This window comes from Cricetulus griseus, chromosome 9, assembly GCF_003668045.3.
Source record: "Cricetulus griseus strain 17A/GY chromosome 9, alternate assembly CriGri-PICRH-1.0, whole genome shotgun sequence".
Lineage (NCBI taxonomy): Eukaryota > Metazoa > Chordata > Mammalia > Rodentia > Cricetidae > Cricetulus > Cricetulus griseus.
In genome coordinates this window covers 6672598-6690355 of record NC_048602.1, presented here as the reverse complement: position 1 = coordinate 6690355, position 17758 = coordinate 6672598, and the positions used below count along the sequence as shown (strand labels likewise).

General features: G+C 51.0%; 1 protein-coding gene and 1 pseudogene across 1 annotated transcript; one reads left to right on the top strand and one right to left on the bottom strand.

Annotated features, from left to right (window-relative positions):
- The first annotated feature begins 1024 nt into the window (after positions 1-1024).
- Positions 1025-17618, top strand: Rasgrp4 (RAS guanyl releasing protein 4). Its single transcript, XM_027430536.2, has 17 exons — positions 1025-1047; positions 3915-4090; positions 4994-5099; positions 5222-5284; positions 5703-5834; positions 5953-6106; positions 8059-8232; positions 10300-10416; positions 11087-11362; positions 12613-12693; positions 12787-12891; positions 13002-13120; positions 13217-13361; positions 15561-15597; positions 15670-15804; positions 15921-16033; positions 17562-17618. Exons 1-17 carry the CDS (start codon positions 1025-1027, stop codon positions 17616-17618), a joined length of 2013 nt encoding a protein of 670 aa, XP_027286337.1.
- Positions 10798-11047, bottom strand: LOC103161808 (annotated as a pseudogene).
- Positions 17619-17758: the final 140 nt, after the last annotated feature.

Sequence of the window (17758 nt, the reverse complement as noted above, 5' to 3'; positions counted from 1 at the left end):
AAAATGAAAATCAAGGGCCTGCCCTGCTCTTGCAGAAGACCTCAACGCCCATGCCATGTGGGTGACAACATCCTGGAACTCCAGCTCCAGGGGGATCTGATGCTTCCTTCAAGGGCACCAGAGCTTGTGAGTACACAGCCACATACAGACCCCCCCCACACACACACACGTGATTAAAAGTAAAGATAAAACACAACAAAAGGTGAGTATAGCTTTAGGAAATAGTAGATAAATAAATTCTCGCCCCCAAGCCTTAGAGACGAAGATGGTACACAGTAGGTGCTACATAAAGGATTTTACAAAGAAAATCATAAAGGAAAACTCTTTTCCAGGTATAAATGGTGTCCTTCAAACCAGCCACGCTATTCACACCTATAATCCTAGCATACAGGAGGCTGAAGCAGGAGATTTGCTGCGAGTAGGAGGCCAGCCTGAGCTACGTGAGAGTCTAGAACTTTAAAAACATAAAGTAGCCAGGCGTTGATGGCGCACGCCTTCAATCCCAGCACTCGGGAGGCAGAGGCAGGCGGATCTCTGTGAGTTCGAGGCCAGCCTGGTCTCCAGAGCGAGTGCCAGGATAGGCTCCAAAGCTACACAGAGAAACCCTGTCTCGAAAAATCAAAAAATAAAAAAAGATAAAAAGAAGAGAAATTCAGACTTTTCCTCTGAGCCCGTGTTTTTACATAAATATCAGTCACACTTTTACAGCTGTTTTGTGTGTGTGAGAGAGACAGAGACAGAGAGAGACAGACAGAGATGGGGAGATAAGCTATAGAGACAGCTGGGGGGGGGGTAGGCAGCAACACCGGAAACCTCAGCAGGCAGGGATCCCCATCGGGGGAGGGGAGCCTTTGGTCTCTCCACAGCCTCTTCCTTCCCCCTGGCCTGGGGGTGAGTGGGGAGGGGCAGTTCCTCTTTCCTTCCTAAACACGATGGACGCTGCTGCTCCCAGGGGGTTGACAGTGCGGCCATAAGAAGGAACAGGGTCACACTTCTGTGGGGACCCCCACCCCCTCCAAGAAACATGAACCGGAAAGACAGCAAAAGGTAAGAGGGCCCTCCCCAGGGAGACCTGGGAGAGCCAAAGCCCTGGTGTCTCTGGCTACAGGGAGGTTGGGGTGGGGGGTGGACAATAGGAGAAGGGATGCCCCACACCTCCAAGACCGGGCGCTCGTGGGGAGCTGAGCACCTGAGCCTCTGTTACTGCTGTTGTATCTCCCTGGCGTCTGAGCTGTCCTGTGTCCCTCCATCCTAGCTCCCTCAGCTGGCTGCCTCTCTCTTCCCTGGGGTCTTCCCTGTCCCCTATTATGGTCACTGCACGCCCTGGACTGGAAACTCCAGGCTCCTGCAGGACTATGTCCCAGGAGAGGGGTTTATGACGCAGGTCTATGCAGCTTCTCTGCCTCTCAAATCACTCCTGGTTCTCCATACACTACTGGGGGCTGCCGCTCTGCAGGTAAGGGTCAGGTGGCTGCCTGTGCCAGCAGGATCAGACATGGGCTTCTGTCTCCTGGCATTCCTTGCCCTCCTATCCCCATAAGGAAGGATGGTGCAGAGTCCCTCGCCCGGATAGCTCCTCCGGTCTCCCTAGCACCATCCTGATGAGCAGAGGGGTTCCACCCTCCTACTCAGCGTTACAGTGAGAGAACCTTAGGGGCCTCTGTCCCTGGCTGTGTGGCCTTAGGTAAGTTACTCAACTACTCTGTCTCAGTCTCCACTTCTGTCAGAATTGTCATGGGTATCACACTAGAGGGGTTTGCAGAACTTACTCTGCTTTGACCACCCGTTCTCGAACGTAAGCGAGTACCAAAGTCACATGGAGGGCTTGGAAAGCACAGGCCGAAGGACCCACCCCTAAAGTTTTAGATTCTGTGAGTCTGCGGTGCGGGGCCTGAGAAGCTGTGCTTATGTGGAATGCCCAGGAGGGTGATGCTTTTGCTACTTGGGTGGGCACCTGTCCATTATTATTTAACATTTCACAGTTGTATCGAGCCCTTATGGTGCTGCAGGGGACACAGCAGATTTATTGTAGGGTGTCCTTGTTTGCATTTTCACAACCTTGCTATGCTGCAAGCCTGGCTGCTTCCTCTTGTCTTTTTTTTTTTTTTTTTTGGTTTTGGGTTTTCGAGACAGGGTTTCTCTGTGGCTTTGGAGGCTGTCCTGGAACCAGCTCTTGTAGACCAGGCTGGTCTCGAACTCACAGAGATCCACCTGCCTCTGCCTCCCTAGTGGTGGGACTAAAGGGGCCCCCAGCGCCCGGCTCCTCCTGTTTTTTTTGTTTTGTTTTTTGTTTTATTTTATTTTATTTTGGGTTTTTTTCGAGACAGGGTTTCTCTGTGTGGCTTTGGAGCCTATCCTGGCACTCGCTCTATAGTCCAGGCTGGCCTCGAACTCCTCCTGTCTTTAAGATTTGATCGGTCGCCCAGGCTGGGTTTGAACTTGCAATTTAAATGCTTTAATCTCCCAGACAGCTAGGATTACAAGATAGCGCCACAGCATAAAGCTTTCTCTCCGTAGCTCTGTTTCCCCACCAGCTGGGCCCCTTTGAGGAGCCAGGCTTACTAACGTCTGGGAAAATCCAAGGATGACTTTACTTTTTCATAGGAAGAAAGCAAGGGCTAGAAAGACATTGGGTAACTTATAAAAAGGCACACGGCGGGCGGAAATTTCTGGAGCCCAGTTTTGAACGACTCTGAAGACCAGACTTCTAACCCCTCCCTCCGTCCCTCCATCCCTCCCGCATCACCCCCTTTCCCCCACCTGGGAGGGCACCCTGGGAGGCATAAGGCAGGAAAGGTTATTTTTAAACTTTCCCTGAAGCGGCTGTGGCCCCAGGGACCCCGCCTACCTCCCGGGAGCCCAGGAGCAGCTCCGGTACTTCCTCTCTGGGCTGCAGATGTGGAGGAGCAGCCCAGAGGCCAAGGCGAGCTCGGATGAGGAGAGGGTCTGCTGCCTCACGGGGGCAGGGTGGATTCCAAGAGGCCTGACTGCAGGAGTCGCAGAGGCGCGACTCCGAGACTCCAGGTGTCGTTCTGGCTCTGCCAGGAGCCTCAAGGCCACTTCATGGGTCACTTTGATGCTAGAGTTGGTCCTAGAGTCATATCCGGGGTTCCCTGAGAACTCAGGATGAATCCTAGGGGTCTGCTTACAGCAAGATTCCCCTGCCATGGATGCTTTGGGACTGTTCTTGAAGAGGGACTTGAAGAATAGCGGAGGGTATCAGGGGAGAGACAAAATAAAAGCAACTCTGTGTTTTCCTTATGTGTGAAACCTGTATTTAAGTATGTGTATATACACATACATGCATACATACACATGTATGACCCGAAAGCAGAAAGACGGTGTCTGGGAAAGGGTAGGAACCAATGATATGAGGCAGGGTGACAAATAGGAGCAAGGACTTGATATATATTATGTGTGAAAAATGGCATAATGAAACCCACTATTTTGTACACTTTAAAGACAGTGATTAAAAACAAAATAAGGAACGAGTTAATGCCTAGAGGAGGGGATTATGCTTTTGAAAGGCCCTTGGTCTTGGATCTTTTTTTTGGTTTTTCGAGACAGGGTTTCTCTGTGTAGCTTTGGAGCCTATCCTGGCACTCGCTCTGAAGACCAGGCTGGCCTCGAACTCACAGAGATCCACCTGCCTCTACCTCCCGAGTGCTGGGATTAAAGGCGTGCGCCACCAACGCCCGGCGGTCTTGGATCTTTGAACATGATTGCTGGGGGAATCTGAAATACTTTGGGGTTTGTCACCCATGAGTTCCTAGTGGGTAGGGTAGCCTTGGGCCTTGATTTGCAAGACGCCTAGGAGTATTGGGGTCAAGAGGAATTCTGGGAGTGTACTTGGAGGAAGGGCTCCAGTGATGCTTTGCGGTGGGGTTGGTGTGTGTGTGTGTGTGTACCTACAGGAAGTCTCATCAGGAATGCTCAGGAGGACGGGGTCGGCCGCGACAGGCCCGCCGCCACAAGACGTGCCCCACCCCCCGGGAAATCATCAAGGTTATGGCTTCCATGAATTTGGGGGTGCTGAGTGAAGGCAGCTGCAGCGAAGATGAGCTCCTGGAGAAATGTATCCAATGCTTCGGTGAGTAGCCCTACCGGGGCCAGCCTTCCCAGCCCTGACAGCCAGCTCCCCCGATAGCTTCACTGGCCAAGGTAGAAAGTGGGTAAGTAGAATGGATCTTCCTGACGTAAATGGAGAGAGAGAGCTTGGGCCTGGTGGTGTAGTTTTGAAGGCTGAGGCGGGAGGATAAAGTTCCAGGCCTAGCTGGGTGATAGCATGCACGCCTTTAATCCCAGCACTCAGGAGGCCGAGGCAGGCAGAGCTCTGTGAACTTGAGGCCAGCCTGGTCTAAATAGCGAGCCCCAAGCCAGCCAAGGCTACATAGTGATACCCTGCCTCAAAAAATATAGAGAGTGAGGCTGTCTTAGAGATTAAAATCATACACCTCTCTTGCAGAGGGCCTGAGTTTGGTTCCCAGTACCCTCATCGGAAGGCTTACTTGTAACTCCAGCTCCAGGGAACCTGATACCCTTGAATCAGAAGGCTCCTGCACCCATGTGAACACCCCCCCCACACACACACACAAATTTAAAACAATAAAAATAGGCTGGGCAATGGTGGTGCACACCTTTAATCCCAGCACTCGGGAGGCAGAGGCAGGCGGATCTCTGTGAGTTCGAGGCCAGCCTGGTCTACAAAAGCGAGTGCCAGGACAGCCTCCAAAGCCACAGAGAAACCCTGTCCCCCCCCCAAAAAAAAAACAAAAAGAAAACCCAATAAAAATAAATCATAAAAGCTCAAGGAAAGCACCTTGAGATGCTTGAAGGCAAGGAACCAGACTTCTGCTACCCTATGCTCATGACAGATGAGGAAACTGAGGCACGAGGAAATCAAATTGCTTGGCCACATTCCTGCAGCAGCCTGGAGGCCATGGGTCTGATGCCCAGGGCCCAGGCTGATGGACTCTCCTCCCCGCTCCTCCAGACTCAGCTGGCAGCCTCCGACGAGGGGACCACATTCTCAAGATGGTGCTTACGATGCACAGCTGGGTGCTGCCCTCCTCAGACTTTGCTGCCCGCCTGCTGACCTCATATCCTCCCAGAACCTCGATCTCCATCTAGAGGGCTGAGGGCAGACCCGGAAACTCCTGGGCGAAGGGAACGGGAGAGAGGGCAAATGGGGATGCTGAAAACAGCCTTGACTAGAATTCAAGTACCAGGAGGCTGCCAAAGATGCACAGGAGCTAAGACAGCTACAGATCTGTTACCTGGTCAGGTAGGGCGGGGCCAAGACTCCCAATCCCATGAAACACCTCTCCAAGACCCCCCAGCCCAATCCCCCCACCACATACACTCAGCCCCACTTTCTAAAATCTCGTGCTAAGCATCTGTGTGATAACTCATGACGGCAATCCTGGCACGAGATAGCCTGAGGTAAAAGGATCTCCTCAAGTCCAATGCTAGCCTGGGCTATACAGTAAGGCCCCCATCTCAAAAAAATAAGTTATGAGATCCCTACCCTGTTTTAACAACCCCCAAGTCCTACTCTAGAGATCTCCCCATCCTCTAAATCACCCCTCTAAATCCTGACTCCAGAAATGCCCTGAGATCCCCATGTGTAGAATTCCTTAGCCTCAGGCCCCCTTACAGAGCTCTCCAGACCAAGTTAACCTTCCACCTCTGACCCCTCCCAGGTACTGGCTGACCCATCACCCTGAGGCAGTGCGCCAGGAACCCCATCTAGAAGAAGTCATTAGTCGATTTTGGGCCACCGTAGCCCAGGAGGGCAACTTGGCCCAAAAGAGCCTAAGAGATGCCTCCAACCTGTGAGCCTGCCCTACCACCCCCCTTTCCTGCCCCTGCCCTAGCCTGTCCATACCCTCCACATCCCTCAAACCCTCAACTCTTGAGCCACTCCAATAGCCTGTCCTTCTTGGCCTCCAGACTGAGTCCCAGAGGGCCCGGGCCACCACCTCTCATGAGCAGCCCAGGCCTGAGTAAGAAGCGCAAAGTGTCCTTGCTGTTCGATCACCTGGAAACACAGGAGCTGGCTCAACACCTCACTTACCTCGAGTTCCGGTCCTTCCAGGCCATCACGGTGAGAATGCCTTTCCCAGTCTGCCCCCAAGCAGGAAACAGATGGGGGGGGGTGCTCCTGGCACAGGGACCTTATGGGGTTGTAGATCTTACTATTATTGCTATTACTGTTACTGTGTTGACAGCTCCGGTAACTGACCCCAGGGTCTTGCCTATGTTAGGCAAGCTCTCTAACACTGAGCTACAACCCCAAGCCAGACTGTAAACTCTTTTTTGAAACGGGGCCTCACCACGGAACCCAGGCTGGCTTGGAACTCACTCTGTAGATGAGACTGGTCTTGAACTCAGAGATCTGCCTGTCTCTGCCTCCTGAGTCCTGGGGCTAAAGGTGTGCGCCACCACTCCTGGCCAATGCTCTTTTTGGGGTGGAGGAGGTGGACACAGGGTTTCTCTGTGGCTTTGGAACCTGTCCTGGAACTCGCACTGGAGACCAAGCTGGCCTCAAACTCACAGAGATCCGCCTGCCTCTGCCTCCTGAGTGCTGGGGCTAAAGGTGTACGCGGCTACTCCTAGCCAGCGCTCTGAAACAGTCTAACCCTAACCCTGAGACAGTTTGTGAAGCCAGCTGGGCGCTAAGGCCCTGAGTTCAAATGCCATCACCTTCCTTCTAAACACTAATTTAATTTTACATGTTTATTTATTGTGTCTGAGAGACCATGGTGGTTAGAGGACAACTTGTAGGGGTCATTCTAATGTTTCTACCGCCATGTGAGTCCCAGGAAGGCATCTCAGGATCTTTTATCCGCTGAGCCATCTCGGCAGCCATTTCTTTTTCCCTACTCATTGCTTACTTCCTGTCTCATGGTCCCCAACTATGTAATCAAGGATGACTTTGAACTCTGGTCCACTCCCTGCAGTGCTAGCATTACAGCTGTGTGCCAACACAGCTGGTTTCTGCAAGGCTGCAAGGAGCCACGTCTCCGGCCCTCCTCACTTTGTTTTTTTAACATAGCCAGCTTTGAACTAGTTTCCCCATCTCTCGGGTACCTATTTGTAAGATAGAGAACATATTACTTCATGGAGAGGTTGAAAGAACGAGAAAACCCATTTAAAAGTGCTTATTGCAGTGTGGTGTGATGGCACAGGCCTAAGATTCGAGAACTTTCGAGGCTCAAGCAGGAGGATGTGAAGTTCAAGGCCAGCTTGGACTACACTACATGGGACCCTGTCACAAAAATACTTGTTGCAATAGAGTCACCTAGTTAAGTGCTCACAATATTTTATCATTTATTCACGTATTCACCAAGCATTTCCATTCACCATGCCTCAGTTCACTCATATGTAAAGGTAAAAATTAAAATGAAGTCAGGTGGTCTCCGCTCACGCCTTTTATCTCCTTTACTCGGGAGGCAGAGGCAGGCAGATCTCTGTGAGTTTGAGGACAGCCCGGTCTACAGAGCGAGTTCCAGGACAGCCAGGGCTACACAGAGAAAAACCAAAACAAACAAATAAATAAATAAAGCGGGCTATTAACAGTTCCTACCCCAGGGACCATTGCATGGTTAGAGTAAACACTATCCTCGGAAAACCTTTGAAATTGCTGTGTTTCGCTTCCCCTAAGGCAACCGCACGTGCTTCTATATTGACATCTATCAGCTGCTAACATCTAGACATTGCTTTGAAGGAAAGTGGGAATCTGGTTCCTTTAGGGGACAGACTTCCAGACTGGGCTGGTGTGTGTGTGTGCGCGCGCGTGTGTACGCACGTGCGTGCACGCACGTGTGCAAGCGTGTGCCTGTGTGGTGTGGTGAACAAGAGTGGAGTGTACATACTACTGAGCAGAACAAGTCCTCTTTCCATACCTTCCTTTGCTGACCATGTCCCAGTCAGGCTCCTAATAATGAGTACACAGACTGGAGAAGGACAAGGGGATGTCAGGGACTCTAGAGGTTGGGACTGCCAGGAAGATGGCATGTGAGCACTATGACCCACCCTGACCAATCTTGTCCTCAGCCCCAAGACCTGCGGGGCTATGTTTTGCAGGGCTCGGTGAGGGGTTGTCCCGCCCTGGAAGGTTCTGTGGGTCTGAGTAACAGTGTGTCCCGCTGGGTGCAGGTCATGGTGCTGAGCCGTCCTGGGCCTGTGCAGCGCGCCCAGGTACTGGACAAATTCATTCATGTGGCACAGGTAAGCCCCTGTCTGACTGCTCAGTCTCCCTGCTTGCTTCTCTCTCTCTCTCTCTCTCTCTGAAACAGGGTTTCTCTGTATAACAGCCCTGGCTACCCTAGAACTCACTCTGTAGACCAGGATGGCTTCAAACTTAAAGAGATCTGCCTGCTTCTGCCTACCAAACACTAAGATTAAAGGCATGTGTCACCACAGCTGCCTTCCACTTGCTTCTGGGATTGTACATTAGCTTTGGGACAGCTACCTGACCCTCTATATCTGTGACTGACCAAGGCTCCAGGCTTTTTCTGGAACTCACTAGGTAGACCAGGCTGGTCTCAAACTCACAGATCAACACTTAATTTTTTTAAAGATTTTATTTACTTATTATGTATACAACATTCTGCTTCCATGTCTATCTGCACAGCAGAAGAGGGCTCCAGGTCTCATGACAGATGGTTGTGAGCCACCATGTGGTTGTTGGGAATTGAACTCAGGACCTCTGGAAAAACAGCTGGTGCTCTTAACCTCTGAGCCATCTCTCCAGCCCCCAATACTTATTTTTTAATTATTTTGAATTGTGTGTGTGAGTGCCCTTTTAGAGGCTAGTGACATTGGCGTTACAGGAGGCGGTTGTGAGCTGGCCTGTGTGGGTGCTGGGTATGGAACTCAGGTCCCCAGCAAGAGCAGTATACGCCCTTAACCATGGAGCCATCTCTCCAGCTTCAGGCTCACATGGCTTCAGGCTCTTGGTCCAGCCGTCCATCCTCTGGTGGCGTGATTCATCTGCACTCCCCCCCACCACACCTACCACATCAGACCCTACAATCACCTGAGTCCACACTCTTCCTATCTAGCTGGGACCTTGATGTCTCGGAGTCAAACCATGCTTGTAGTCAGGAATTAGCACTATTTCCCAAGCCCAAAGTCAAATTCTATCCCCCAGTGCAGACAGAGGATCTATGTGGCTCCCGAGGGTGTCTTTGGACACTGACTGACTGTATCATTCTTAGTGATACTTCCATACAAAGAGACTTAATCTAGTCTCTAGCCCTGACCTGGTGAGTCAGCTTCTCCTCCCTTCTGGGAAAAGGGAAGCCTGTGGTCTGGCCTCTTTGAATATCTCCAAAGCAAACCACGCCCTTCCTTATGAGCCTTCCATCGCTTTGCTTTCTCTTGCTTGGCTATTTCTGTCAGTGCTGGGGATTGAACTAAATAAGTCCTTTACCACTGAGCCACGCCCCCAGCCCCTCACTGGGGGATTCTAGGCAGGGGCTCTACCACTGAGTCACACCCCCAACCCCTCACTGGGGGATTCTAGGCAGGGGCTCTACCACTGAGTCACACCCCCAACCCCTCACTGGGGAAATCTAGGCAGGGGCTCTACCACTGAGCCACACCCCCAGTTCCTCACTGGGGGATTCTAGACAGGGGCTCTACCACTGAGCCACGCCCCCAGTTCCTCACTGGGTGATTCTAGACAGGGGCTCTACCACTGAGTCACACCCCCAACCCCTCACTGGGAAATTCTAGGCAGGGGCTCTATCACTGAGCCACACCCCCAGCCCCTCACTGGGGTATTCTAGGCAGGGGCTCTACCGCTGAGCCACACACTTCAGCTCCTCACTGGGGGATTCTAGGCAGGGGCTCTACCACTGAGCTGTATCTTGCTGGGCACCTTAAACCTGGGAGCATCAGCCTGTGGCCTTGAAGCTTGGAATAGAGGAGGAAGAATTTCCCTGATACCCTGAGGATCTCACACTTGTCCCACATTTCATTCTTCCATGTCACTACTCTATTCCCTTCTACCAGTCACGCCTTCGCCTGTGTGACTGTCACCTGTGGGAGTTGTTTGCCGCCCCCAGAGGCCTTACATTTCTGAATTCCGTACACCTGGCTGACACACACCTGTCTGTCTGAATCTGGCCAGTTCCAGGTGTATGACTGATGCCTGGCACCTGGCCAGTCTGACCCATTCATCCGCTCACACCCGGTCCACCCTCACACACGGCGGGAACCCCTAACTCAGCACCCCAGCCCGCCGCTGTTTCCCGGTGCCCCCCACCTCTGCCGTTACCTCCCTTCTAGAGGCTTCGCCAGCTACAGAATTTCAACACGCTGATGGCAGTCACGGGGGGCCTATGTCATAGTTCCATCTCCAGGCTCAAGGACTCCCACAACCACCTGAGCCCCGACAGCACTAAGGTAACCCCCTTGACTCCCCAAAGTCCAAAATGGTCCTGTGCCCTGAACACACATTGCTCCCTGACTTGTCAGTCCCTACTCAACGGCTCTGGAACCATCTTAAGACCTTTATCCTCCAAATTCCATAGACTCCCTGGCAACCCCTATTCTTTCTTCCTGGGCCACCTATATGCTGAGCAATGTCCTGGCCCCTCACTGGTTGACTCTAGGCAGCTGCTCACTCTCGCATCTGGCGCAGATTTCTGGGGTCCAGAGTGCACAAATGGGATGAATAAGGAGATATATATATATATATATATATATATATATATATATATATATATATATATCTCCAAACGTGTTTGTCGGGATGGCTCCCACTAAGCTTGAATCAGGTGCTTTTCAGTGCCGCTTCCTCCTGAAGGAGCATCTTCCTTTCAGCCGCACTCTTCCACCCATGGGCTGACAGAGGACCTCGGAGCAGCCAACACACAAGACTACCATTTTGTGTATGGCTAAAGACCATGGTGGTGTGATAACATCCTGGGCACTTCACGTCCCTAAAGTAGGGATTAGGGCTCTGCACCAGGAGCTTCTTGTGTTTCCTCTTTTCCTCTTCTGGAGAGAGATGCTTTGCGAGAGGCATGTTCAACAGAGACATTCTGATCCCTAGCACGCACTTTCCACACAGGCCCTGCTGGAGCTGACGGAACTCCTCGCCTCCCACAACAACTACTCCTGCTACCGCCGCACCTGGGCCAGCTGTACTGGCTTCCGGCTGCCGGTACTGGGTGTGCACCTCAAGGACCTGGTGTCCCTGCATGAGGCCCATCCAGACAGGTTGCCAGATGGCCGAGTGTACCTACCAAAGCTGAATAGCCTCTACCTACGGCTGGAGGAGCTGGCAACACTCCAGGAACAGCATCCCCCCTGTAGCGCCAACGAGGACCTGCTGCATCTGCTGACGGTAAACCGTCGGCCCTGTGTCGCCCAAGTTTCCTGAAGAACACAGGGGACTGTTACTCAGAGTCCTGGGTTACTGGGGGTCTGCAGGATCCAGATAGTTAGCTATGGAACGAGAGATTTTTGTTTGATGGGTTTGGTTTTTGCTATACTGGGAATTGCAACTAGGATCTCACAATATGTGAGCACTCAACTGGTGAGCCATATCCCCCTCACTGGGGGATTCTAGGCAGGGGCTCTACCACTGAGCCACACCCCATTCATGATGAGTTCTAGAGCAAGTTTTCCACCACCAAACTACATCCCCGATCCAAGCCTCTTCCTTTTCCTTTAGTATTTATTTTAAGGTCAGGTCTCACAGTGTAGCTCAGGCCAGGCACTCTGTGTGTGAGTCAGGCAGCAATCCTCCTGTTTCAGCCTTCCAAGTGCAGTGATTACAGGTGTGCAGTAGGGAGCCCAGCTATAGAACTCATGAAGCCACAGCTTCTAGGAATCTAGCTAACTCTGTGACTTGGGGCAGATCACATCCCTGCAAAAATTTCATTGCCTGCCAAACAAGGATATGAATGGGACCCACTTCAGAGTGTGGCTAAGAAGAAACGATCAATAATGTAATAGGAAGTAATCAAAATAGTATCTGACTGAGCTGGGTATGGTGGCTCACACCTTTAATAATCCCAACACTCAAGAGAATGAGAGTCAAGGGTACCCTGGGCTTCCTGTGTCTCAAAGAAAATGAAAAAGCAGAACCTGGAACAAGATGAACACAGTTTGTCCTGACTCAAGGACCTGCTCCAGGCCCCTGGGTTGCTTTGGCTTTTGTATCCCTGAATGAATTCCCGGCCAGCCTGGGCTGTGTGGTGAAATCGTCTCAAAAAGGTGGGTGAGACGTGGCTCAGTGGTTAGGAGTTCTTGCTGTTCGGAGGATCCCATTTCCATTCCCAGCATGCACTGGGTAGCTAGCTCTCAGTTACCTGCAACTGCAACGCCTTTCCTGGTCTCCATGGGCACCTACCTGCTCATGCATGGTGCACACGCACACGCGCACACACACACACACACGCACGCACGCACGCACGCACGCACGCACACTCACACTTGTTTTTAAAGGCCTCGGTGGGAACAAGGCACTTCTGGATTGTGGAGGGTGATAGCTGTGGCAGGACAGGTTCAAGAGTCTAGACAAGAAGATGGGGGAGCAGGGTCCAGGCAGAGCTCTGGAGGAGAAACCTTACTGCCCTGCCCATCCCCCAGCTCTCCCTGGATCTCTTCTACACCGAAGATGAGATCTACGAGCTGTCTTACGCCCGGGAACCACGTTGTGCCAAGAGTCTGGTGAGCCTTGACTCCTGACCTCTGTCCCCGCCCCGCCCCTGCCCCGGCTGGAGCCCATGCTTTGACTAGCTGCGTCCCTCTGTGTCCTTCTAGCCGCCCTCCCCTTACAAAGCACCTCTGGTTGTGGAGTGGGCCCATGGTGTGACACCAAAGCCAGACAGCGTGACCCTGGGCCAGCATGTGGAGCAGCTGGTGGCGGTGAGCAGAAACTGTGGGCCCCTGTGGAGGGATCCCGGGTGGGAAGCCTGGAGGAAGCCAAGCCCACCTGGGTGTCTTGCCCTCACCCCACTCTCTGTGTCCCTCTCAAGTCCGTGTTCAAGAACTATGACCCAGAAGGACATGGCACCATCTCTCTGGAGGACTTTGAGCGACTGTCAGGCAACTTCCCCTTTGCCTGCCATGGGCTTCACCCACCTCCCCGCCACGGGTAAGAGAGGCCCTGGCTCCTGGATCTTCCAGAAACAAGGATCCTGGACATGCCACAAGAGGCCAGTCGTGCTGAGGTGTGGCCTTTGCCCGGTAGGAGCGGTTCCTTCAGCAGAGAGGAGCTGACCGAATACCTGCTCCGTGCCAGCGCCATCTGCTCCAAGCTGGGCCTGGCCTTCCTGCACAGCTTCCATGAGGTCACCTTCCGCAAGCCCACCTTCTGTCACAGCTGCAGCGGCTTCGTGAGCACTTGGCCCTGTTAGCACCCTTGGGCTCTGTCTCCCTGGATTAGCTCCTCACAACCTACTAGCTAGGGCAGTGGGGGTGGGGGCTGGGGCGGGGGAAGACATTCAGAAATGCCCCAGCCTCAGATATTCCACAGTTCATACAAGCACGGAACACTGGCATTCCCATATTCCGTGTACTTACCAAACTCTACATGATAGCAGGTAACCTTTACCCAGACAGTGGCCAAGCTGTGAATACTATCCAAAGCCATGAGCAATTTCCAAAACACTGGATAATACACAGACCTGGATAGATTGCACTGAGCATGGTAGTGGGCCAGAATCCAGGAGTGCAAGGCCATCCTCAGCTACATAGTGAGTTTGAGGCCAGCCTGGGCTATGTGAGACCCTGTCTAAAAAAAAAAAAAATAACAGTAAATTTTTATTTAAATTAAAAAATTAATTTAAAAAGTAACATAGCTGGGTGTGGTGGCATATGCCTTTAGTCCCAGCACTCAGGAGGCAGGGGCAGGCTGCTTTCTCAGTTTGAGGCCAGTCTGGGCTACAAAGTTCCAGGACATCCAGGACTATACACAGACACCCTGTCTTGGGAAAAAAAAAAAAAAAAAAAAAAAAGCTGGAGAGATGTTTCAGCAGACATCAGGTAACATCACTTGGCTGCCCTTGCTGAGGGACTGGATTTGGGCAGCTCACAATTGCATGTGATTCTAGTTACAGGGGATCCAGCATCCTCTTTTTGCCTCTGAGGGTACCTACATACATGTGTTGCAAATACAGACAAGTGGCATGCGAACATATACCTAAAATAAAAGAAATGCTTCTTTAAAAAAAAAAAAAGATCGTGGTAAATGCTAGAGCTAATGGCCCATGCCTATAATTCCAGCACTTAGGAGGCTGAGACAGGAGGATTTCCATGAGTTTGAAACCAGCTCTGAGCTCTAAAGGGAGCTCTAGACCAGCTTCACATGCAAACAGAGTGAGACCTTGTCTCAAAAAACTAAAACAGGCCAGCAAGGTAGCTCATCAGGCAAAGATGCTTGCAGCTCAGCCCAGAAACCCAAGTTGTAACCCCACAACCCAGAAAGGTAGAAGTGACTCCATGAAGCCCTTCTCTGTTATAACATGCACTGTGGCATGTGTGTGCCCACACACACAGGTGACAGCCACATAGACACACAGATACACATGCCAGGCAGTAATAAAAAATAAAACTTAAACTATCTTTCAAAGACCAGTGTAACAAATAATAAAGCAAAAATTAAACACTAGCCTTTAGCTGGTATGATGGTGCCCCTTTAATGCCAGCATCTAAGAGGCAGAGGCAGGGAGATCTCTGAGTTCGAGGCCAGCTTGGTCTACGTTTGGAGCTCCAGGTCAGCCAGGGCTACAGAGAGAAACCTGGTCCCAAAAATCATTCTCTGACCTTCATACCCTGAACCATTCAACGCTTTCATTTCCAAATTAAAGACCTCTTTTATTATTGTTAGTTTGCTCTCAAATTTTGGCTTTTTGAAACAGGGTCTTCCCATGTAGCTCAGGCTGGCTTCAAACTCATTTTACAAGGCAAGGGATATGGTTCAGTGGTAAACAGTGCTTGCTTGCCACGTGCGAGTTCCTGGGTTCAATCCTCAGAACTCTCTCTCTGTCTCTGTCTCTCTCTGTCTCTCTCTCTCTCTCTCTCTCTCTCTCTCTCTCTGTGTGTGTGTGTGTGTGTGTGTGTGTGTGTGTGTGTGTCTCGCTTAAATGGATTATGTAGCTCAGGCTTGACTCTAACTCCCAGTCTAGCCGCAGCCTCTTGGGATTACAGGTTTGTGTCACCACACCTGGCTTCAGATTCTTGATAGTGGACAAATCTCAACCATCAAATCAAGATTATTTCATAGATCTCACCATTTATTTACTGCTAGGTCTGCACTTGACACAGCCCATAAGCCAGGCAGTTCCAGGGTCTGGAGACAAGTGTAACGACTCAAATAGCCCCTATCCACAGAGTGTACATTTTTTGTTAACTCAGAAGTTTAAACAGCTTTAATATCCTACATGATTCCCCAAGTTTGAGATCATCTCCAAGTTCCTATAATTTTGGTTAATTCTCAGGATCTTTCAGAAATTGCAAAACCTGTTGGCTTCCATCCTCTCCCTCCCATGCTCTCTCCTCTAGTCCAACTAACCAATTCTCCTTCCTTTCCTCAGCTCTGGGGCGTCACCAAACAAGGTTACCGCTGTCGGGGTAAGTGAGAGGGAGGGACTCTCCTCCTGCAGGCTGGAAGAACGAGGTGTTTAATGGCTCCTTCCCCCCCAGACTGTGGGCTGTGTTGTCACAAACACTGCAGGGGTCAAGTGAGAGTGGAATGCAAGAAGAGGCCAGAGATGAAGGGTGACCCTGGTCCCCCAGGAGCGTCCGTGTCAGCCACACCACCTCCTCCTGCCAGCTGCGGTAAGACCTAGAGCACGGGACCTGGGAGGAGGGCCCAGAGCACAGGGTTCATGCTTGAGGTCATAGAGTTCTTCCTGGCATAGTCCCGTCTCTGCCACCCATCACATCACAAACAGGCTCTGAGGAAAATCTCTCCTATACCCTATCCCTGGATGCTGAGCCGGGTAGCCACCTTCGCCATGCTTGGACCCAGACGGAGTCCTCACACTCTCCCTGGGAGGCAGAGATGGTAAGGAGTCCCTGGCTGGATCCAGGAAAGGCAGCATTTACCTGGGAAAATCAGACAGATCTGGAAATCACAGGGAAGGGAAACCATATGAAAACCCTCAGTCACCTGGATGGGAGGTGAGAGACACTGGCTGATTTAGAAAGAAAAAAAAAAAGGAAAGAAAAAAATATATATATTTTTGAGATGGTGTCTCACTATGTGCCCTAGTTGGCTTTCTGTCCCTGTGATAAAACACTGACCAAAATAACTTGGGGAAGAAGGGGTTTATTTGACTTGCACTTCCCTGTCATAGTTCATTTTTTTTGGAGGAAGTCAGGTGGGAACTGAGGCAGGAACTGAAGCAGAGAATGTGGAGGAATGCTGCTTGCTTGCTTGCTTGCTCCCCATGGCTTCCTCACCGTCCTTTCTTACACAGCCCAGAACCACCTACACAGGGGTAGTCCCTCAATCCCACATCAATCATTAATCAAGAAAATGCCACACAGACATGTCTGTAGATGGTTTCTGTCCTGCCAGGTCCCGCTAATAAACACAGAGATGCTTTATTAACTATAAAACTGTTGGCCGATGGCTAGGGCTTCTTATTGGCTAGCTCTCTCTTAATTGTTAACCCACAAGTACTGAACTATGTATTTCTACACAGCCTTATCTTACCAGAGAACACCTGGAGCATCCTATCTTCCCGGTCTCTACATGGCATCTCTTCCTGGCTTCCTCTCTACCCAGCATTCTCCTTGTCTGGTAGCCCCGCCTATACTTCCTGCCTGGCTATCTGCCAATCAGTATTTTATTCATCAGCCACTAAGAGAAACATATAGGCAAAAGAACATCCCCCATCACATGTCCACAGGTCAATCTGATGGAAGCAATTCCTCAATTGATGTTCCTTCTTCCCAGGTGACTTTAGTTTGTGTCAAGACAGCAAAACCTAACCAACTAACTCATTTTGTAACCCAGGCTGGCCTCAAACTACAATCATCTTGCCTTTACTTTCCAGAGTGTTGACATTGTAGGCATAAGCCATTATGCCCAGCGAACACTGACTAGTTTTTAAAAGCTAGGCATGGTTGCCCAAACCTATATTCCTAGTGCTGAAGAGGCTGAGAAAGGAGAATAGCCACAATTGAAGGCCTGCCTACATGGTGAGGATCCAGATCAGACTGTCATTGTGAGAGACCCTGTCTCAAAAAGAAAAGAAAACAAAAGGGGGGGAGCGGGGAAGCAAGAACAAGGTCAAGAGCACTTGCCTACCCAGGAATTTTTGGCATGCTCTCCAGGGTCAGGGTCAGCAGCATCTACTTGGAACATGATGTGTACACACACACACATGCACACACACACACTAAGGCCAAATATGTCAGGAGCTACAATAAATGTTGTTGGAACAATTTCCACTCCTGAAAGGCAGAGATTTCATCTGGAAGTATTGGTTGCTTTAGCCATAATCTGAGTGAAACCCAGGTCATGGTTGTGAACTGTCCCCTAGAGAAATGAAGGGCCCCTCATGGTGTATTCTTCCTCCTTCCAGGTGCCTGTCCCAGCACCAGTTTTACCATCGAAAGCTTCCTCGGAGCCCAATACCTGAACAGCATCTGGAGTCCTTTCCCTCACTCCCCTAACCACTGTCTCATCCACACTGCCTCTGACAAAGACCCATCATCTTCTACCCTAGAAAAAGTTCTTCTGTGCTGCAATGACTGTCAGCCATGCTCCTCCCTCACTTAG